Below are 22,931 nucleotides of genomic sequence, written 5' to 3'. Positions count from 1 at the left end.
AACTCAACCTAGGCTCTCATGTTCAGACCAGCTTCTTAATCTGAAGTGAAATGCCAAACTCAAAACCAGGAAGCATCAGAAGCAATATTAGGCCAGTCATTCAAGAGGGGCCATTATTAAAACTATATTTGCCAAAATAAATCCATGGTTTGTTTTGTTTTGTTTTTTTACCTGGAAAAAACCAACCTCCCTCTTTTGGCTTCCCTGCCCTTTCTTTGATTTCCTCTTGTAGAAATGAAAGCCCATCTTCACCATTCCCCTCTCTTCTCTGGGTGCCAAAGAAACCACTTTAGTGTTGTTTTCTTGTTTCAAGAAAGCAGGCAAATGTTAGACAGTAGTGTGTTTTAATTCATTTTGAAAAACAAACTCACACGATTGATTCTTCAGGTCCCCTTACTTGGACCTGACATACTATGAAGTCCAAACAACTGTGCATAGTTACATTAAACGGGTTCTGTGCTGCAAAGTCACTGGGTGCAGGTAGCAGTGAAACATTCCCAAGACAATCACTAGACATGCAGAATGCCAGCCAGAAGCATGGATCACTTTCAGGGGTCTTGCCGTAGGGAGCATGAGGCTGTATTTTGTATGCACTGACAACTGAATAAGGTAGGCCAGGGACCAAAGCACCCCCTATTTCTCTGAACCTAAAGGGGTGTCTTTCCAAAAGAAGTGTCTTTCCATCCCTAAACTTCAGAGCCAGATAGTCATCTCAGTTGTATGTGTTGCTCCTTGGAGAGTCAAAGCCAAGCCACCATGAGCATGAAAGCTGGCTGACCCCTCCTGCCTCATTCCCCAGTGTGGAGAGAATATCTGCCATTCACCCATGAATCCAAAAGAATGCCCCCCATCCCTGGGTTTAAGCATGGACGCAGGCCAAGCAAGCCTTGGACACCCAGGCCTGTTGCATTGTAGCTATGTTGGTGTATCCCATGTACAAGGTGGAAAAGTGCTTTTGTTTCTCTACCTGATCCAGCTGGGGGAGGGGTTCTCGGGGGCTGCCTAGCCCATGTGCTTATATTGGGATCGATCCCTAGGGATCTGCACCTGGTTGGCCGTCATTTTGTGGTGGATATGGTAAATCGCCAGTGTTACCACAATGACGAGGCCTAAGATGAGCCCCAAAATCAGGGGCAAGGTTTCCTCCAGCTGCTCCCGTTCATCCACTGGACACTTATGCTCTGAAATGGGAAAGAAGAAGAAAGCGATCAGCTCCTGTCAAAATATTTTCAATCATAAGTCCTCCTATCAAAACTAAAATCCTTTTTAGTTGGAAATGGAGGTGAAAAGATTTCTCAATGAACATTTGGGGAGACTCTTTTATTTAGAAATAATGTTACCCTGACCAACAATAAGGATGTACCACTTAATTTTTCTGCACACTGTAAAATTAAAAATACATCAATTAGGGGCGCCTGGGTGGCTTAGTCGTTAAGCGTCTGCCTTTGGCACAGGTCATGATCCCAGGGTCCTGGGATCGAGCCCCACATCAGGCTCTCCCGTCTGCGGGAAGCCTGCTTCTCCCTCTCCCACTCCCCCTGCTTGTGTTCCCTCTCTCACTGTGTCTCTCTCTGTCAAATAAATAAATAAAATCTTAAAAAAAAAAGAAATACTCTTAAAAAAAAAATGCATCAATTAAATAGGGCAACATTCAGTCATTGGATTCCTGGCAGGTGCCAACAAAACAGCCAGATGATTGATTTAAATTTTCAAAGTTTCAGCATTAAACACAACCACCATCATTTTTATTGTTGGTTTAATTTTTTAACTTTTTATTGAAGTATGTGTATACATAGAGAATTGCACACAATATACAGCTTTCAAAAAGACTGAAAATATCAAGTATTGGTAATGATATGGAGCTATTGGAACTCTTATACATCTTGGTGGAAGATGGTACGACCACTTTGTAAAATTGTCCAGTAATTTCTGATAAGGGGAAATGTACACCTACTTTATAACCCAACATTCCAATCCTAGATATTTACTTAAGAATAATGAAAACGTATGGACACAAAAAGATTTGGGCATAAATGTTCGTGGAAACTTTATTCACAATAGCCTAAAATGGAAACAACCCAAATGTCCATCAAAGTGGAATAGAAAAACAAACCAATCTATTCATACAATGGAATATTAATCAATAATAAAAAGGAATGAACTACCGCTACATGTAAGAAAATGGATGAATCTCAAAAACATTATGTTGAGTGAAAACTCTACTCTAAGAATACATACTATATGATTTCATTTATATGAAGTTCAAGAACAGGTAAGTCTATGGTGATTGAAATGAGAAAAGCACTTACATATGGGGAACAGGAAAGGGAACTTGCAGGTGTGATGGAAATATCCTATATTTTGATCTAGGTAAGGGTTACATGGTTGTAAGTTCAAGTAAAAAAGCATCAAGCTAAATACTTCAGATCTGTACATTTTAATATATGTAAATTATACTACAATTTTAAAAAAGAAAGTGCAGAACTTGATGAATTTTCACAAATGAACATTCCATGTAACCAGCACCTAGATCAAGAAAGAAAATGTTACCAGCACATTGGCGCTGATTCCATTTTACACTCTTACCCTCAAGACAGTTTACTAGCCCTATGCCTCCATTTTTACCTAGAATCAGAAAAACAATTTTGGAGAAACCTGGTGGTCACACAGTTTGTAAAGTGGAGCAGAACTGCGTTCCCACAGGGGCACCTGGGTGGCTCAGTCAATTAAGTTGCTGACTCTTGATTTCAGCTCAGGTCATGATCTCAGGGTCCTGGGATCAGCCCCATGTTGGGCTCTGTGCTCAGTAGGGAGTCTGCTTGAGGATTTTCTCTCTCCCTCTGCCCCTCCCCTGTTCTCTAAAATAAATAAATAAATCTTAAAAAAAAAAAAAAAAAAAAGAATTGCATTCCTAGCAACCAGGAGACATTTGCTCAGGCTTCTTTGGTCCTTGTGGGTAACTGGTGGCCTTTTAACCGAACTTACGAGCCACAACGAGAGAAAACAGGCTTTAGCTATCTTCTTCATAAAGACCAAGTTTTTAAGTCAGGGTGACCCAATAAATATTTATTGAGCACCAACTGTGTGCCAGGCTCCTCCAGAATCCATGTTGACACAGTCCTTCCTCCCACCTCCCCTCAGACCAGCCGAAAGGAGGATAAGGTCAGAACCTCAGGAATCTTTTCTATTAAGTAGAACGTGAAAGACTGCAGAAAAACATACAGCTTTTAAAAAGCTGTATACTTAACATGCCTGGTTTCTAAATTAACTTCTAGCTCTAAGAACAAAGACTGTCTCATTTAATCCCCATGACAACCCTATGAGATAAATACTGTTATTGTACCCATTTTACTGATAAGGTACAGTGAGGCTAAGTAATTTGCCCAGGGCAAATGAAGCCCCAACTTGAATTCCAACAGCCTAACTCAACAGCACAGCTGGGTGGCACTTAGCAGACATGAGCTACGGGGAGCGTTGGGGTCAGGTCAGTAGCAGACCTTAGCTACTGACATTTAAAGGCTACAGAATCACAAGGTGGGCTGGAAGGAGGGCTTCTGGGCTCTGTGGCTCTGCATACTGCTCACAGAGGTACGTTCAGTTTCTGAAAATTCAGTGAGGTACATACTCATTACTAAGAGGTAGGAGGGTACTTTCGGAGGGAATGTATATGTTGATTTTTCTGGATTGTTGTGGTGGCTTTATAGGTGTATTCCTAAGTCAATATTTATCATATCGTACACTTAAGTATGTGCAGTTTATTGTATTGCAATTATAACTGAATAAAACTATTTAAAATAAGTAAGTAAACATATACATACATACATACATACATACCTATACTCCTGAACTGAGAAAAGAAGAGATTTTTTTTTACAAAGAGGATTTTTAAAAAGACATTTTGGCAAATTTAGGGAAATGTTAAGGACCCATTATTAACACTAAACTGCATCTTTCTTTTTATTACAACCAAAGGACTAAAAAGAATTAGTAGGGGACTTTCCTTTTTCACTATTTAGTTCAATTCTGAGTCCCACACTTTGAACATCAGCTTGCTGTCCAATATACCCATTTCCCCGGGGAAAAATCTGGCTGTTTTACAAGATGCGTCAGAGATGGCTATGGGCCCAGAACTCCATACCCAGAAGGTTGGTTTTGTCCCCCATGATACCACATTGCCTCTTTAAAGAGAAAAATGAGTAGAAATGGGGTTTCCTGGTGTAGGGATTTTGTTAACAACAAAGGCTATTTGTTTTCCTCACCACATGCTGTTGCTGGTGTAATGTTAATTAAGACTTCAGGCTTTGCTCATTTTCCATATGCTAGCTGCAAACCTACACCCTGATATTCATAACATACCCCTTTCAAGCACACCTGAGTTTATGCTAATGAGGTCAATTTGGGAAAACCCCTACAGCACCTAAGGATGGGGGCTGGTTGCCAGGAGAACTAACCTTGTGATCAGAGGGTTGGAACTTTCAGCCCTACCCACTTGATTTCCAGGGAGAAGAAAGTGGCTGGAGATTGAGTTCAATTACCAATGGCCAGTGATTTAATCAATCGTGCCTAGGTAAGGAAACCTCAATAAAAACCCCAAAGGATGGGATTCGGAGAGCTTTTGGTTGGTGAACACATGGAGATTTGGAGAGAGTGGTGGGCTTGGAGAGAGCATGGAAGCTCTACCCTCTTGCCCTATACTTTGCCCTATGCATCTCTTACAACTAGCTGTTCCTGAGTTCCATTCTTTTAAAACAAACCAGTAATCTAGTGAGTAAAATGTTTCTCTAAGTTCTGTGAGCCTCTCCAGAATTCAAGGAGAAGGTCATGGAAACCTCCAATAGCAAGGTGATCAGAAGCCCAGGTGACAACATGGACTTGCAGCTGGTGTGTGAAGGGGAGATGGGGAGGAGTCTTGTAGGAAGGAGCCCTTAACCGGCAGGATTTGATGGTATCTCTAGGGAGACAGTGTGAGCAGTAAGTTGAACTATAGAACACTCAGCTGCTGTCACAGAATTTCTTAGTGGTTGGGAAAAACACCCACACATCTGAATTAGTGCCAGAGTCATACTGCCCAAAGTATTATCTTTAAATGGATAATAACTTTGGTATAGTTATGGGGGAATTACATTTCATATCCCATCCTTTAAGGAAGGCATAGGAGAAAAGTATAATGTATTCTGGCAAAAGAAATATGGTTAAAATACCATTGTGGTTTACTTCTTTTTTGTTTTTGTTTTGTTTTGTTTTAATCTTAATTCTACTATAGTTAACATACAGTGTTATATTAGTTTCAGGCGTACGATAGAGTGACTCAACGATTCTATACATTACTAAGTGCTCATCATGACAAGTGCACTCCTTAATCCCCATCACTATTTCACCCATCCTCCCACCCACCTCCCCTCTGGTAACCATCAGTTTGTTCTCTATAGGTAAGAGTCTGTTTTTGTTTTTTGTTTGTTTTTTTTTTTTTTTTTTTTGCTTTTTGGTTTGTCTCTTTTTTTCTTTGTTCGTTTGTTTTATTTCTTAAATTCCACATATGAGTGAAATCATTTTGTATTTATGTTTCTCTGACTGATTTAGTTCCCTTAGCATTATAATTGTGGTTTATTTCTTAAGATTTATTTTTTGTTGCCTTAAGAAAAAGCCTGAACTAAACACACCACAGAAGGGGGTATATAAAGGGAGTATTAAACTATGGACATGTCGGGTGCCTGGGTGGCTCAGTTGGTTAAGCAACTGCCTTCAGCTCAGGTCATGATCCTGGAGTCCCGGGATCGAGTCCCACATCGGGTTCCCTGCTTAGCAGGGAGTCTGCTCCTCCCTCTGACACTACCCCCTCCTGTGCTCTCTATTTCTCTCTCTCTCTCATTCTCTCTCTCAAATAAATAAATAAATAAATAAAATCTTAAAAAAATAAATAAATAAACTATGGACATGTCAAAAATAATAAACATGGGAAAATAAAGGGATGTCAAAAATTATCATGAAAAATACTGAATCCCCATCTTCATCTATCCACATCCACTAAGTGGTCAAATAAGGGGGAATTAATGAGTCTGCCATCCCTTATCCACCATTCCAAAATCCACAGAGCTCTGGAAATCCAAAGTACTCTGTATCACTCCTTTGGCAGCAACACTTGACTTGAACTAATGTCAGGATGCTCATGATTCTCATTCTTTACTTAGCATAAAGATTCATGTGTTTCTCTGCAGGGAACAGATATATTAATATATTTGATTACAGGGCCTGCCAGGACTCTTCTGGGGTTTTCTATGATATGCGGACTATGCCCTATATTGTCTTCCTAAAGTCTGAAATATCCTAAAGTCTGAAACCCATCTATCCCCAAGGGTTTTAAATGAGAGACTGTGAGCCCATAGACAGCATCACTGTCCCTTTGCAAGACCTGAACCAATGAATGTGGGGTAAAAATATCTACGATTTCTGTTGGTGACAAGGTCACCAGTATTTATTAGTTTTTAATTAATTATTACCACTAATACTACTGTGAGTTGTTATTTTCATTTCTAATGGAAGGGAATGCTAAAAATTAGAAATTGGTGAAAATAAAGATGTAAATTTTTCCCATTAAAATTCACACACTCCCAGAATACTATCCACAGCCCCTCTGGACCCCAGGGTTAAGATCCTGTGCAATAAACTGACTATACAATCCACAGATTCAAAAACAAGGAAGACCCTACATCTCTGCCTGGGAGAAAAACATCCTTTGGCTTAGCCCACACTGAATCTGGCTTTGGATGCTCTGAGATCCCTAACTCCCTGTTCACCTCCACAGGGCTTGGGCATGATCATGCCTCTGCCCTGGCTAGGCTCAGGGTTCTAGAATGGCATATGGCTGGAAAAGACAACAACCAGTCTAGTCTAGTCATTGGAAAGAACTAGATGAAGACAGAACAGACAACAGAGGGGTAATCTGTTGCCAGTGGCCAGTGGCCAAATAAGGTCCCCTCAACCATAAATCCAATGCCCCCACTAAAATCTTGATTCATCTTAGGTTCTGTTTTTTAGTCCATGTTTTTTTGTTTTTGTTGTTGTTCATTTGTTTGTTTGACGACCACCATTTTTTGTGTGTTGGATGGTTTGGTGACCATCTCAATGTTGTATGTACTTCCAGAGGCTGACCATCTACAAGAACTCTTCACTGCACCCCAAATGGACAGCACTGAGATGGGCGGTGGGCAAAAAGGCAAGCTGCCTGCTTTCTCAAGCTCTGTTAACACCACAGACTACTCCTGTTCGAGGACAGGGCAAGTCTTTTGTTGGCTGGGCTTCCTCTACTCTGACAGGGCAGCTGGAGGGAGGGGACTGGCTCTAGACTCCTGTAACCTCAGCAAATTGTATTTTGTATACCAAGAAATTGTTAGCATGAGTGGGCTTTGGAGACAATTGGCTGGGGACAAGCAGATACTCTCACCAAGATGTAAGCACTAGCAATAAAAAATGATAATAAAAGCAATTATCGATAGATGCTACTGTGCATAAGGCATATGGCATGCACAAGAAAAAGTTGTGTAAACTCTTTCTCACTGTCCTGCAAGCTCCTCCATGGCAGGGAAAGTTCACATAGGCCAGTACCTAGGTCTAGCAGACCCAGACAGTGTCTTATTGCCTTGGCATTCACCATTCCTACACATTCCAGTGGGTTTTGCCTACAAGGCAGGTTAGAAGTCTCAGAGAGTCAAAGCCTCTCCCCCACCCCAGCAGCCACCAATGGTGGATGGGAGTTGGTGGGTAAATGACATTTTCCCACCTCCCAGGCCAGATAGTTGGAGGTGGGTTCTACACTCCCAGAGGTTCCAGCAGTGTGAGCCCCAGGTGCCCACGGTGGAAACCTGCTCATTAATGCTCCTGTTACTGGTAGTCTTGCCTTCCTAGCTCCCCTCCCCAGCACCCTACCAGTGCTTTCTAGAATCACCTCCTAAATAAACCACTTGCACTTACATACTTGCATAGGATCTGCTCCCGGGGGAACCCAGCCTGAAACACTATGTTCCAGGACAGTACCAGGAATACTGAATTCTACAACTGGCTAGCTCCATGGCCCCACACTAGGGCTCCACAACCCAGCCCTCGACACAGTTCTTAGCAGTGCTCGAAACAGGATTATCTCCCCCTAGATTCTTACCCAGGAGATCCTAAGGAACAACCACCCAGGGTGAACCGTTTCTTGGCTGGTAGATGCTAAGTAAATCACAGGTCTACACAACGCTCTGGATCAGCATCAGCTAAGCGTTCCTGCCCATGTGGTGTGGCAGCTAGCCACAGGGTGCTCTATTGGGGGCTGCTGTACAGAGCAAGGTAAGGCATGTTATTTCCGCTAAAACACAGATCTGGGTAAAATAGAGATCAGGTGGCATCTCCCAATTATGCTGTTAGGAATACTAATAAAAAGCTCATGAACTCAGGGGACTTGACAACCTTTGTAAAGGCGCCTCCTGCTTTCACATGTTTATTACAGTTGCTCAGCGGGAGCAGCTGAAGCTCTGAGAGGCTAAGAGCACAGGAGTTGATACCAAAGACAGGCTCTTGCCCCAGCCCGAGCAGCCACCAAGAGGGCAGACTTCACCAATAACTTCACTTCTCTGAGCCTCAGTTTCTCTGCGGTAATCTGGACTCTCAGTACTTTCTTTACAGGTTGTTTGGTTTGTTTGCTTATTTTTCCCCTCGAGAATTGAAAAGGCACCAGCCTCTATGTGGTAACTCTTAAATGCCTGTTAAACCTGAATCTTTAATAAAGGGGAACAGAGACACCCTCTGTGGTTCTGTTATGTTTCTTCTCTAATTATGCATAAATAAAAGTTGCCTTTCATTCAAGCCATTAAAATTCTCAGTCTGATTTTTTTGCCTATCAGTGATGCAATCCTCATCCCAGCCCAGCCAGAAATCTCCTGGGATGCTCAAAGGGACACACTACACGGCCTTCACTGTGGAAGGAAACGTTAATCAACCCCAACTGGGAAGCAGGAGGTGCCTTGAACTGCAGGCTGGTAGTTGCCATGAAAGTGTGTTGGTTACAGAAATGAGCCAAAGTAGCCTCTGTGTATTGGACCCTAGGTGGTTTATTTCTTCACTGCAGGCTGAGACCATTAGCTCGAAAGCCTGCCATGCCAAACTCAAATTTTTACACATCTAGTTATTTAAAAACCAGCCCAAACAAGCATATCTTTAGCTATTTAGAGCCTGCCTGCTTTGCATACTAAACCTCACCCCACAGCTGTTACCCATTGATAGCATAGGGCCTTAGAGGTAAAAGGCCTCAGCTTCTGCTGCCCCTCAGAGCTCTCTGATCCAGAGACTCCTTACCATGCTGCTGAGCTGTATCACCTAGACACGTAAGCCCCCCTCTCCCTGCTCCTTTCTCCCCACCAAGATGTCCTTTGCCCTCCTCCCCTTCTGGATGGTGGTCCCCATAAGCCTCCCTCTGGACAGTCTCATGCTCTGAGCAGCTTCCCCTCTGATGCAACCCTGTCCAAGTACCACCAAATCAAGCTTGTGTGTTACTGCCTCTCAAGGTCATATCTTTTCCTTGATCAGCTTAAGATCCCTCAAACCCTCTACAGTATTCCACAGACCAGCAGCATCACCAGGGAGCTTGCTGGAAATGGAGCATCTTGGGCCCCGCCCCCAGACCTACTGAACCAGACTCTGCATGTTAACAAGATCACCACAGTTGTACACAATGCAGCTGAAGATTCGTGTGCACACTGCAGTTGGAGACAGGCTGGGCTAAGAGACCTCTGTTGAGGATCAGTGTAGTAGCTGAGCTCAAAGCACTAAAGGGATTTATGTGATAAAGACGTCAACCCCCATTCCAGCTGCTCTCAGCCCTGTGAGTATCCAGTAATCCATTTCACTGACCCTTCCTTGCTTTTCTCAGAGTCTATTAAGCAGGCAGTTCTGAAACTTCAGACTGTCAGGATGGCCCCCTTACACAGGGAATAAGTCCTTCATTGGAAACCCTTTGGCTGTAGGTCCTGCACACACCTGCCAACCACACGCACATACCCCCACAGTGGGTGTGCAGATATATGACCAGATACTGCTGCCCCCCCCCACCCCACTCAGGTACAGGCAACACATCAGAGCCTCCTGAGCTTCTATTCTGAGAAAGGGGAGGGGCAAGTGCCAAGTCCCAAAACAGCACCCCAAAAGGAATCTTTTGGATTCCATCAAATCAAATAAAATGATCTCTTACAAAACACAGTGGGGGGCAGGTGCTGAGAGGCACAGATGGGAGGAGCAAGAAACAAAAGAGCCCCTGCCACACAAAGGCACAAGGATCCAGTGAGTGATTCTGAATGAGGCTTGCCTCCTCCCAGGAGCAGGAGCTTTGCGCCCCAGGACACCCTACAGGAGGGGACATCCTAATTATTACCCAGAAAAGCCTGGGAGAGACAAGTACAATTGGCTGGTGCTTAATATATCTGCACTTAGAAAGTTCTGCTTACAAACTCTCTAAGTCTACCCAGCAACCATGTCTGTCCAGGACCTGGAAGTGGATAAAAACTGTTTTTCAAACAAAAGATGTCCATTAAGTCCATGCCATGAACTACACTGATGTTCAGGAAAATAGCTCTGGTCCTTACTCAGTACTCATTTACTCTCACTTTGTATAGGATCCTACACATGGATGAGATTTGGTTTCTTAGTTCATAAACGACTGTAAGCAACAATGTGGAAATAACTGAGAATGAGTGAAAGTGAGGTTGTGGGAAGGACCTAGTGAAGGCAGCCATCATAGTATTAGTAGCACCAACAAGTAAGGACATGCCCAAGAGCTGACCGGTAACAGAGTCATTAGAGACTATACAGAGTTCCCTTATAAACTCAAAAGCATCTATGGGAGGGACCCTGGGGACTGATTCTACACAATCCAATATGTTCCTCATGAATTCCTGGTCATCAGTAATCATAGCTCAATTACATTTAATTATAGTTAATATTTTCAGTTTAAGAAAGACATTGACTTACATTATATAAATACTTCCATAATCAAACAGATTTTTTAAAAATGTTATGTTTTAATACTTAGAGTTTAGTTTCAATTTTTCTGGAAGGTCCTTTAAAATGGAATAACCCATTCTCCCCTAAGTGTGTGGAAGTAAGTGTTGCACTGACTTAGTAAATATATTAAATTCTGCTTCATCTGGCATTCAAGCATTTGGAAGCCCCTGTTAATTGTATCCACGGCTTCAGAATATCAATTCAGCCAAATTTCACTGGGCATCTACAGTGTGCCAAACACTGTATTAGGTGGTAAAAATACAAAGATGAAAAAAGAAGTCGGCTCTTCTGTCAAAGACTGTTCTTAAGAATGCTCAAATGGTCTTTAAATCATCCCGGTGGGGGTGGGGTAGATTCTATTCAGTATACTCTGAGTTGGGAGGGGAATTTTATGAAAGCTGGATTCCCTGGGAAATGATTTAATGATTTGTGTATGACATAGATGGGGATTCCCTGATATCCTGTATATTCCAGTAGTTGTATTCACCTGGGGATTCCCAGCCCAAAGGAAGGTATCCATAAAGCAACCAGAATCTCTCCCCATTTCTTAACAACCTTCTCCAGACAAGAAAGAACAAATGAATTAAAAAATTCACTTACCCTACATTTGCCCAGTATAAATTGGGGCTAGACTCGGATAAGTTGCAGAAATGTGGATTCCCCTTGTGCCCAACCTCTGTTGGGCTGCAGAGAACTAAGAGAATGTGGACATCCTGAATCTGCCCAGCTATATGCTGCTTGAACCCCTTTCAGAGACTAGCACAGACTGAGAAGAAGCCTTTCTCCACACCCCAGAGGGAAAAGATCAGGGACCCTTGCTTCCCCAGAGCCTCATGGGTGTTCCTCCCCACAAAGGTGAGGGCTGGAGGGAGGGAGGTCTTCATGAGTCTCTCTGTGACCTGCGTATGTGCATGCACGCACACACACACCTACTACATTCTAGCTACACAAAAACAGACTCACAGTGGCAGAACCTACAGCTGAAAGTGCTTGAAATAACATGGAGAAACTGAGGCCCACAGAAGCAGAGGCCCTTCTGCAATCCATGGCTCTCTAGGTAAGTACTTGAGATTTTTAGCTGCTTTTTCATTGGGAAATTTGCATCAAAATTATATACAGGTTTTCCAAATGGATCTTGTTACCTCTCTCTCCATCAAGGTTCCTCTTAGGCAAAGGAAGGGAGGAAAGGAAAGAGGAAGAAATAAAGGGAGGGAGGGAGGGAGGAAGAGAAAGTGGGAGAGGAGAAAATGGAGTAAAGGAGGAAGGGAGAAGAAGGAGCCATTGAAGAAAGTTGATACTGTTCCTAAAACATTACAGCTAGAGGAAGTGTCATGTCAGCCTAAAGAAAATACAAGTGGTAATAGCCTGGGACCCCGGCAGGTCCCCTTCCCCATCCATCCTGACGTCAGCCTTCCCTTGGCTCCTGTCTTCTCCTCCTCCCACTTTGATCCCCCCACCAACCTACCTTCACTGAAGACAAAATCAGAGATGATGTCAAAAGGCTGGATGTGGACTGCAGACAGAAGCATGGTGACTGTCTTCTGTGGATCGCTGGAGGCTAGTGAAATGGATTGCTGAGCTTGACACTCATAGGACTTCCCAGCTGGGGTGACCAAGGCAGAGAGGTGATGGGAGTTGGCCGTGTGCTTCCCAGCTGCAGGGATGGCCCAAAGCAACCGTTAGGACCCTCTTTCTGGCAGAATCCTGACCTCCTAATCTCATGTGCGGGCTCCTACCTCTCTGCTCCAGACACCCTTCTGATCCTCTGTGTTGCCTTGCGGGGGCTGGGGCTCTGCAAGTGACATCAAGGGGTGACAAAGGACAAGCACACCCCTTCTTTCATGAGCAGGGGCTCCTTAAACACTGATTTGAAATTTCTTGTCTGGAAGAGGAGAGTGATACCTACACATCCAACCTTCTTTTTACTATATAAACCCTGACATTGGAGAGTCCAAAGATACAGTGACTTGATCTTCCACGTTTCACACTGGCCCGCACAGAATAAAATACCTTACTCAACAAAGCAGGGCTGATTGCTGGTGCCCTGGGCAGATGCCCTGGTACACCTATATACTCTTTGGAGGTCTGCCTCTTTTTTCTCTTTTTCTGACACATGTTTGTGGGGTTTGTTTTTGGGTTTTTTCCTCTTTTCCTTTTATTTTTAGCGGGGGGTGGGGGGGAGGCATCGAACGTAATTGGGAGAAGTATTTGAATATGGATTTTGATGAAGAGAAGAAAATGCTTTTTACTACAATGATTAAAAGAGGTGGAAAGGAAGAAATGACATGAACATTCTTTCATGTGCTCAATAAAAATATTTTCCCAACGTAGGTGCCCAGGTGATGGAAGGCATCAGTAGGAGATTAGACAGTTTACTAAATAAATAAGTTAGGTAATGAATTAACTTAAGTGTGGTCTTTGATGGGGCCTGCACATGGGAACATTCTTATCTGGGGGATGGTTGTTGCTTTTGCCACGATATTTTTGGAGGATCTGGGTGAGTTGTTGGAGTGATGGGCAGGAAAAGCTAATAAATTAGGACACGGTTCAGAATCCGCTCTGGGGTAGCTGCAGTCGATGACTGAAGATCGAGTGTGAGCCCTGGGGACATGAGCAGAAAGATACTGAAGGCCATCAAATCCTGAGTGAAAAGGAGTCACACTGACCCTTTCAAGTTTCCACGCATTAGAAGAAAAACCGGGGTGCAGAAAAAAAAACACAGCTTTGCCCTTCTCCGTGCTCCTTGAAAGGACAAATCATAAGAGATTGTCCTGAACCCGCCAGGAGACGACAGGCCCTCCTGAGACGTCCCATCCAGGATCAAGCTACGGGTGACGGGCTGGCCCTTAGGCCCGGGTTTCCTTGTGCATCTACAAGGCCTAAGGCCCTGGGGACAGACGCACCGGTGCTCCCGCCTCCTCTACCTCGGCGAGAGAGCCCAGGGCGGACGTGGCCTGGAAGTGCAGAGCCAGGATCGGTTTCCATAAAATTTCCGAATTTCTCCACGGCTGCGCTCTCTGTGGTGCCCGCGGTCTCCCAGGCTCCCTCCCCAGCCCTGAGGCCTCTACTCACCACTGACTGCGTCTTTAAAATGGGTCTTCTCCGAGGAGTCGTAGACAAACTGGACCTTGCTCAACCTCCACGTCGCCTCGGGTCCCTTGGACGCGTTGTGACTTTCCTGCCGAGCGGGGGAGGCGCGCGTCACTCGCCCCCACGGCTTCTGGGTTAGGAAACCGAGGGGCGGCCCACGCCCGCACCCACCCGGAGGCAGCACCGCCTCCGCGCCCCGGGGTTACCTTTACAAACAGCATTTTGAGCGCATACGCGCGATCCACCCAGAACACCTGCAGCTCCGACTCGTTGTGGCCACAGCGGCCCTTCACCTCAGCTCCCCGGGTCAGTGAGATATCCGCCTGTTCCGTGATCAGCTGGGAACACAGACGCCCCGCACCCCCTCAGCGAGCCCGGCCTCGGTGGGGGCTGTAAAGGGCAGCGCGTCCAAACTCGGGGTTGCACGCCTGGGCGCTCCTTTGCGCGCGCGCTCCCGGGTCCGGGAACATGCGGTTAGATGCTCTACGTGCAGACCCGGCCGTTAGGGAAGCAGAGAAAGGGGGGGGGGTTACTTTCAAAGCAGGCAGGGCGAGCAGAAGGCGTTACAAGCCGGAACCCCCATGCAGCATTCGGGAGCAGCCTGCAGGGGCGCAGAGGGGGAAGGCGGGCGACCCAGGTCTTCACGGGGCCTTGAGGGAGGGTGCCCTTCGCCCCTGGAGCCCTAGGAGCAAGCCGGGAGGGAAAAGATTCCTTACATCGACATAATTGCTGGCCCACACATCATAAGGGACAATAAATTTGGCTGCGAACTCGGCCATGAGACACGTCGTCCCATTTTCCCGCACCACAAATATATCTTTTTCAGGGTTAGTGGAAAGGCCTGAGAGATTTTCCACTTCTTGTTCTGCCGTGATTCGAGCCATTGTATCTGCGGAAAAACAACCCCAAAAAATCCTATCGGTTCCGGGCTCAGCAAGCCCACGCGTCGCGGGCACAAGGGTGGAGAGATCGTGGTCTGCGGGATTTGGGGTGATAAAGTTCCTTGCCGGCTGCTGTGCGCTCTGCGAGCCGTTTCTCTAACCTAGCGCCGACAATTTTAACTCCGCTGCAGTTAATTTATAATCAAAATAAAAATGTAAAAATGTAAAGCCTTACTATTTTGTAAGCCGACTGGCTTTTTTCTTCATCTTAGGCTTTTAAACCAAATCTTTCTTGCCAATGCTCTGACCCCACGAAGCAGGCTCGCAGAGCTTTGTGTCCGGGATGTGCTGTACAGGTGTGTGGCCCTCTGGGGAATTCCCTGCCACTGGCGGGAAGGCCCTCCACCCCGCCGCCCAAAAAGAAAGAAAATAGCAAAACGTAAGGGCCACATTTTGACCTTAAGCTACTGGTTTTACTCTGCCGGTTCTATTCTCAGCAAATAGTGCACCCTGCCCTCGCGGTCGCCCAGACGCTACTCACGGAACAGCATCAGGAGAACTCGAAGTCTGTAGATGCTGGGAAAGCCTCTTCCTCTGAGATCCATGCTCGCCGTGCAGCAAATGAGGCCAGATGTGCTGCTGCAGAGGCCGCCCGAGAGGGAATCCCTCAAAGTCGCCGCTGGAGTGAGCCGGGGTGAGCGAGGGGCGGGGGCACCGAGAGGGAGGAGTGGGGGAGCGCGTGTTCTCTGCGCGCTGGCGGAGACTTGGTGGCGGGTGCCGCACCGACCCGTGCGGGCTGACCGCGAGGCGACTCACTGCGGAGGAACGGACCGCGAGGTGAGGGAGCTGTCCACGGCTGCGAGTACTGAAAGGGATCCGATGTGTTGCAGGAGCGATTGTTGTGGCTTAGCTTGTGCAGATAGCCAATGAGATTTGGGGGGGGCTACAATTTTCCCTGAGTCTGTTTCCTGTTCTGCAATTGCATCCGCAAAGATGATTCTGTCCGGAGAAACTTAACAGCACTCTCAGACTTATTCAATATCCCTACCAGGTACAGTTATTAGGTGGTGTAGCTATCACATCCCTGGAGTCCTGGCTTCCGAAAATGCATTTGGTTGCTGAAAGAAAACGGGAGAGCACAAATTGTTGCTGCTTTGGGGGAGGAGGAGTAGGCAGAAATAGAGAAGGAAAATGCTATGGCAACAGTTTCCTGCGTTTGGAGACATCCCCTTCTCTCCCTTGCTCTCAATGAGCTAATGGGTTTAAAGTTAAATTGACGCCTCCCTAAATGGGGCTGTCAGTCAGTGCAGTATTCTGGCTTATTTTCTGTTAGTTCTCTTTGATTGCATGAGGGCTCTAGACTCTGGGGTCACCTACCCTCAATATACTGCGACTTTTCTGCCAAGAGGAATGTAAGTGAACCCGAAGTTTGTGAGAGTTATCTAGGGTCTCTTAGGACAGTAATGTTACATAGTTATGTAAACATACACACATGCAGATATTACTCTACAGCCTCTAGTGGGACGAAGAAACAAATACTACTGGGCTAATTCCTATATTTACATAAAACAGTAGCTTCCTTTTTAAAATTTTTTGCTTTGTGAGTCAGAATGCAGCTTTTTCAGCAATTAAGCATGCTGTCCTCATCAATTGTATTGATGTCCAAATATTTTGTGTCTCACAGGATATTTGATTCTGTGAATAATCAGTAATACAATGTCATAAAATAAACAATGTCATATTAAGGGGGAGATTGCAAAGTACTTTCACGGGCATTGCCAAATGTGATCCTCCCTACCACCTTAGAAGGTAGGCAAGGGAAGATATGCCTTATTGTGGTTGTGCATGCCCAAAACTGAGGCTCAGAGAAATTAAATGACCTTCCCAAATGTCACATGGTCAGTTAGAATTAAAATAGAAAAATCACATGCTTTAACTTCATAGGGATCATCTTCATTTTTCCTTATATAATACTTTGACTTCAAAATATACCATGTTTTCATTTCCATAAAATCTTTATTCAATGGCCAAATAACAAGCTGAAACCTCAAATCTCTAATTAGATCAATAGCAATTCATTTTATGAAGTAACAACTTAAATTGATACTATATTTTATATCTTATTTTTATCTGTTATTTTTTATTTCACTCAAGCATTCTCAAGAACTTTGCATAAATGTTTCTATACAGAAGAATTGAGGCCAAATTGTGGTTGATGAAAGTCAATTATTATTGGTTATGATTGGAATTTGCAAAATTTACATGCCTTACAATTCTTGATGTTAGCACTTGCTATTACACATTTTCCTGCAGTACTGTAAAAATTTTAAAAACAATGAGACAGGGGCACCTGGGTGGCTCAGTTGGTTGAGCGGCTGCCTTCGGCTCAGGTTGTGATCCCAGAGTCCTGGGATCGAGCCCCGAGCCCTGCATCGGGCTCCCTGCTCGGCGGGAAGCCTGCTTCTCCCTCTCCCACTCCCCCTGCTTGTGTTCCCTCTCTCGCTGTCTCTCTCTCTCTCTCTGTCAAATAAATAAATAAAATCTTTAAAAAAAACAATGAGATATATGTAATGAAGCATTTATATTCTCTGTCCTTCCATCTTTTCCTCCAGTACTTTAATGAGGAAAGAAATGGAGAGATTTTAGTCTATGATTCACTATTTATTTCTTTTATGACCTTGTACAGATTATCATTCTCTTCAACTAAAAAACTGGAATAATATCTCAGGTGATGGCTGGTTAGGCCAAGTGAGCCAATCAGTATAATATCATTCAAAACAAATGACAGATTAATTTAGTCATAAACATTAACTGAATACCTACTACTTGCACTATGCTACATGGTCTGGGAACCCAAAGATAAACAAATACCATTATCCAAGTGAAAGAGGTAACTGTAAAAGATTATGACAATTTCTTTTGTGATACATTATTGCAGATATCCTCATTTATAGGTTATTGAAAGATCAACTGAATTAATTGATGATTATCTGCTTTAATAAGAAAATATAGATGGGAAGTAGCATGGGTCATTAATCTTAAGTTGTTGTAGTTGATTATTGATTTCATTTTAAATCAAATGGTGGTTCCTTTGAAATGGTTTCTTTTCATACCTGACATAAATGATCTCTTTGTTGACACCAGAGAGTTAAAATAAAAAGAGGCAGTTTTAACCCTTTCTTCCTGGGAAGATCATCCTCAAAATGTAATTAAATTTCCTTTTAGGTGTTTAATTTTAAAGGTAGTTTACAAAGACCCCTTAACTTATTAAGCTATCTCCAGTGATTCTTATGTTACAAGAAGAATTGGATCATTTTCCCTACAACATTCATCTATATTAATTAAATAACTTTCTAATCATCCTTTTTTAAAGATTTATTTATTTCAGAGAGAGAGAGAGAAAGCACAAGCAGGAGGGGCAGAGGGTGAGGGAGAGAGAATCTCAAGCAGACTCCGTGCTGAGTGCAGAGCCCAAGGCAGGGCTTGATCCCCCGCTTGTAAGATCACTACCTGAGCCAAAACCAAGAGTTGGATGCTCAACCAACTGCACCATGCATGTGTCCCTCTAATCATCCTTTAAAAAAACTTCCCTTCTTTGAAATCAGCAAAGAGGTGATAAAGGAGTAAAACTTACCATTAAATAATATTTTAAGATAGTAACAATGTTTTCCAAAATTTGCTCCATTCTTCATTTATTGAATGGGAGAAGAGCTAGGAGAAACTGACATAAACAGGTACACTTGTGTGGATAATGGTTGTGTCATTTCCATCATTGCTGCTGGTGGTCAGAACAAAATGTCAGGAGTAAGTGTGACCCAAGCATTTGCCTTTGGAATCTTCTTTAGATTCTCTATGTCCTTCAAAGGATTCTTTTTGATTCATGTATTTCCTTATTGAATTAGCCTTAATGAATCTCATGCCATTGGGTGGTTACTATTTCATAGAAGTGGAAGAAAAGGCCCCTGTGTGTATAGACGTTTCAGTTTGGGTGGGAGAAAATAGGAAGACATATGAAGATGTAGGGTTGACTGGCACAAGGTGGGCATAGATGTTTAGGGAAAGATTAGGTAAGACAGCCATCTCAACTGATCAAAGGAGGCCTCTTGGAGAAGGTGGATCTTGAAAAACATGGGCAGATTGATCTGGAGAGACAGCCAAGGAAGGGCAATGCCAATGGAAGAAATATATTTTAAATAAGAAAGCCAGTACCAAGATGTAACTCTTCATCCTTCCATGTTTATCAATTTTTTGATGAAAAAGAAATTAGGTCCAAAACTCTGTGATAGTTTATAGACTACATAGCCCCTATTTAACTTCTTTATTTTATAATATGCCCTACATATGGTGTATGGAAAAAATGGCATATGCAAACCTTATCCTAAATAAAATTAAATATACAAATTGTTAGGTGTATCTCTTAGACTTGGCCACACAAACAATTGATTTGTATCTGTAGATCAAGTAACAAAATTACAAAAATCAGGAAAAATGCTAATTAGAAACCATATTTATAAGCTTCAAAAGAGAAAGCTAGGCTTGTTACAGCTGAAATTTGGCTTGTTGATGTTTCAGTCCACCTCACAGAGAAATGTAAAAATGTATTCTGGCTCTGTTGTCCCCCAACCCTTCCAAAACATACACCACACACACACACACACACGCGCGCACGCGCGCACACATGCACATACACAGTGGGAACGCACATGGATAACAGAAGCAGGGATAATTTAACTAAAATAGACAAGGTACACAGAGAGGTTAAGCCAGAATTAGTACTTACCCACACTGTTTCTTGTGTTCAGCTTATCACTGACCACTTACTTCATTTAATTTATTTACTGCCTTTGAATACTGTTGAAACCCTTTCTAGGATAGAAACCCTTTGGGGATAGGAACTGAAAAATAAGCGTACACAAGAATATTTTGTTCATAAGTTTCCATACCCTAGAATATTTGGAAAGAATCAGAAAATTAAGTTTGGGCCTCTGTTGCACTCAGCTTGCATGACCTTGCTAAAATTTTCCTCATCCTTTCATCTCCTTGGTCTCAAATGCACCTACTTTAATGAAGCAAGAGCTGTTTCTGCAATGAGGGTAACCAGTGGAGGAGACAAGGCACCAGAATAATGGCCCTTTCATTGGCCAAGTAAGTCCTTAGGAAATGTCCTTTTATGGGTTCATTTAGAATAAATGCCTTCACATAGGAGAGAATGAGGTGGACAAAGTCCATAAAACAAACTTTGAGTAAGCAGATGGAAAGGCCCGGTAATCATTCCTGAAAAGCTCAGTAGCAAATGAGGCAGTCATTATTTAACTATTTTTAAACCTGTTTTAAGTTAGTTACCACTAAGCTCCAACCTATAAGCTTTTGGGCCTTAGAATACAGTCCTATCTGCTTTCCTAGCAGTGAGGAAAATCTTAACTTGGGAGCAGGGAACTTTTCTTCAGAAGACAAGAGTCAATTGAGAATTTTAAAAAATTCTTTAAGAAGTTTTTCTCTCCAGGAAATAACAACTACCTCATTGGGCCTAAGGTTAGGCAAGCTGTGGCTCATTTAAAATAGTTTGCTACCTGAAATTAATAATGCATTCCTTAAAATCTCTTTTATGATGTGTTACATGGGTTCCTGGCCCCCGTTAACTACTCTTTTAATTGCCTATTTGACCTTATCTGCATATTCACTTGAAGATGTGTTGGGCCTAAGGACAATTTATATTAATTGCCTTTGGGAGGGGAGGTTGAGAGTGGGGTGGCCAGTCTGTTGTGCTTTCAGGGAAGTTTTGCTGGAGCAGTGCTAGAGTTCTGGAATGCCCGCCAGTGTTCTGATGTTTTAAGGTTGGAATGTGTCTGTGGCGGTTTTTGTGATAACACCGAAAAGAAGCTCCGGGGAACCAAGAAAGGGAAAGAGGAAGAAGTGCAGTAACTTCACCACTCTCACCATCAAAATGCCTTTCCTAAAGGATCCTTCCAGTACTAAACACAATGCTTCTATGAGTGACCTTAGTTGGGAGGTGATCTGCGCAATTCCTTTAGGGAAAAACATGCTGCGAATTCCATTATTAAAGTGTACTGTCTCGACGTGGGATAAGTGTGCGCTGGTCAGGACGCATGGACTGTGGCCTGTGGCATTACCTTTGGGTGGTACCGACACAGGTGGGCCGGTGGCGCAGGGCTTGGAGCTTCGCCGGGCGCCAGGGCTGCGGACTCCAGACTTGGGAGCTTCTGGCGGAGCGAAGGGAGATGCGCGCTGCGGCCGGGCGCCTAGCTGCCTGCACCCAGAGCTCACAACGACCTCAACCTGAGAAAGACATTGGCGCCTGACACATTGGCGCAGCCGCCCCTGGTGTAGACAGGGGACAGAAACCCCCTGCCCAGTTGCAAAGGTGAGGTCCACACCAGCTCTAAAGCGGGGAAAGGGGGATCAATTACAGGAGTGCTGGGGTTGAGCAAGTTCGGCCACGGCGACAGTACCTGCGGGGTCTTTTGTGTTTGGGCGTCCAGAGTATAGTTAGGACTCGAAAAAGGAGGAAGAAAGTGCCTAGCAGAGAGCGAGTCCCTGGCTCCTCCACGACCTTCTTCGGAGCTCCTACGCCGCAGGAAGTCTTGGCAAACCCAGAGCTGGAGAGAGGTGGGTGGGCGGTGAGACCCCGGCGCTCCCCGATCCTCGAACCTCTCGGGTGCCTCCCCCATCCCGAGAAAAGCCGGGAGACTTGGAGGGGCAGGAGGGAGTAGGATGCTGAACTTGGGGGAGAGAGGAGACCAGGTTACGGAGGCATCGCTTCTCTTCTTTTCTTCCTTACTAAACCGCCAGCGCCGTATCCACACCGGAGGGAAAGGCCCCGAAGTGCCCCAGACGTCTGGCTTCCAGAACAGAAGTTGGGAGGATGCGCGCTCCAGGGCCAGGGGTGCACGGGGTACCACCCCGCAGCTCGGTCCTTGGACAACTCCGGGACCCGCGCGAGGGTTCCCAGACAGAGAACAGATTCTGAGAGGCTATCGAAGCTGAGACTGCAGACAAGGCTCCAAGGGCGCAGGCAGCGGAGGGGCGCGCACCGTGGGGGGAAGCGGCCTCTGCGGGCCGGGCTGGCGGCCGCCCTGAAACTGGCAGGTTCCAGACCGGAAAGGCGAAGGTGAGACGGTGAACTGTGAACTGACTCACGGGACCCAGGGTTGTGAGGTTAGGGTATTGTTCAGCTTCAAAAAAAAAGAAAAAAGAAAAGAAAGAAAGAAAAGAAAAGAAAAGAGAAGAAAGAAAAGAAAAATCAATCAACTTGGGAAAGGGGGTAGGAGCAGAGGGCATTCCCCACCCCGGGTTGCAACTGGAAGAAAAGCCCAGGCTTCTACCTTGATGGGAGTCCCCAGGGACAAACCCGGGGCCTGCTTCTCAGCAGCAAGTCTGGGGCCCAGAGGCTACCCCTGCGCCCCTAGCTGCACCGACCGCCCCTTCCTCGGAGCCCGCCTGGGGTGCAGGTCCAGGCTTCCGGTGGGACGCGGGACCGGCTCTCTGGTGGCTCCAGAGGGTGGCCAGTCCCCTCCTTTCTCCTCTTAGGTGGACAAGGCCGGCTAAGAACTCTGGGAGGCCCCATCCAGAACAGCACCGTGGAGACCCTCCTGAGAGTCCCCTGAAAATAAAAATAACATTAAATCCCGGGTAATAACACTAAAAATAACATTAACCTTCACATATTTCTCCATGCGACTCCGTGGTTATTTTTTAATTCAAAAGCAAATTTGCCGGTGTCCCAGCTTTCCTCTGCCTGTGAAATCCCCCAGGCCTCCTGCCGCCCCAGGTCTCCCCCGGCCCAGCAGCCCAGGTGGCACCCGCAAGTGCGGTCTCCCAGCCCAAATCTGTGTCCTCCACGGGACGTTCTCTGTGTTTCTAATGCTCCCGGGCCATTTTCTTCTTCTTCTTCTTCTTCTTCTTCTTCTT

The 22,931-nt window shown here is 44.8% G+C and overlaps 1 protein-coding gene across 1 annotated transcript; it reads right to left on the bottom strand.

Annotated features, from left to right (window-relative positions):
• Positions 1-327: 327 nt before the first annotated feature.
• Positions 328-16,242, bottom strand: LAMP5 (lysosomal associated membrane protein family member 5). The gene is made up of 6 exons (XM_032419637.1): positions 15,544-16,242; positions 14,838-15,010; positions 14,328-14,459; positions 14,104-14,209; positions 12,497-12,685; positions 328-1,181 (listed from the first exon to the last, which is right to left on the bottom strand). The coding sequence occupies exons 1-6, from the start codon at positions 15,605-15,607 to the stop codon at positions 1,003-1,005; spliced, it is 843 nt and encodes a 280-aa protein (XP_032275528.1). The 5' UTR covers positions 15,608-16,242; the 3' UTR covers positions 328-1,002.
• Positions 16,243-22,931: the final 6,689 nt, after the last annotated feature.

This window comes from Phoca vitulina, unplaced genomic scaffold (assembly GCF_004348235.1).
Source record: "Phoca vitulina isolate PV1807 unplaced genomic scaffold, GSC_HSeal_1.0 scaffold22, whole genome shotgun sequence".
Classification (NCBI taxonomy): domain Eukaryota; kingdom Metazoa; phylum Chordata; class Mammalia; order Carnivora; family Phocidae; genus Phoca; species Phoca vitulina.
Note: the sequence above shows the minus strand (reverse complement) of the source record. Positions and strands in the feature narration are given on the sequence as shown.

Bases quoted from the DNA above. Each gene is read 5' to 3' on its own strand.
- LAMP5 (XM_032419637.1), bottom strand. From the start codon at position 15,607: ATGGATCTCAGAGGAAGAGGCTTTCCCAGCATCTACAGACTTCGAGTT. The intron at 12,686-14,103 runs GTGAGTAGAGGC...CCATCCCTGCAG, and splicing joins TTTTAAAGACGCAGTCAGTG to CTGGGAAGCACACGGCCAAC. The intron at 1,182-12,496 runs GTAGGTTGGTGG...TTCCCATTTCAG, and splicing joins TGATTTTGTCTTCAGTGAAG to AGCATAAGTGTCCAGTGGAT.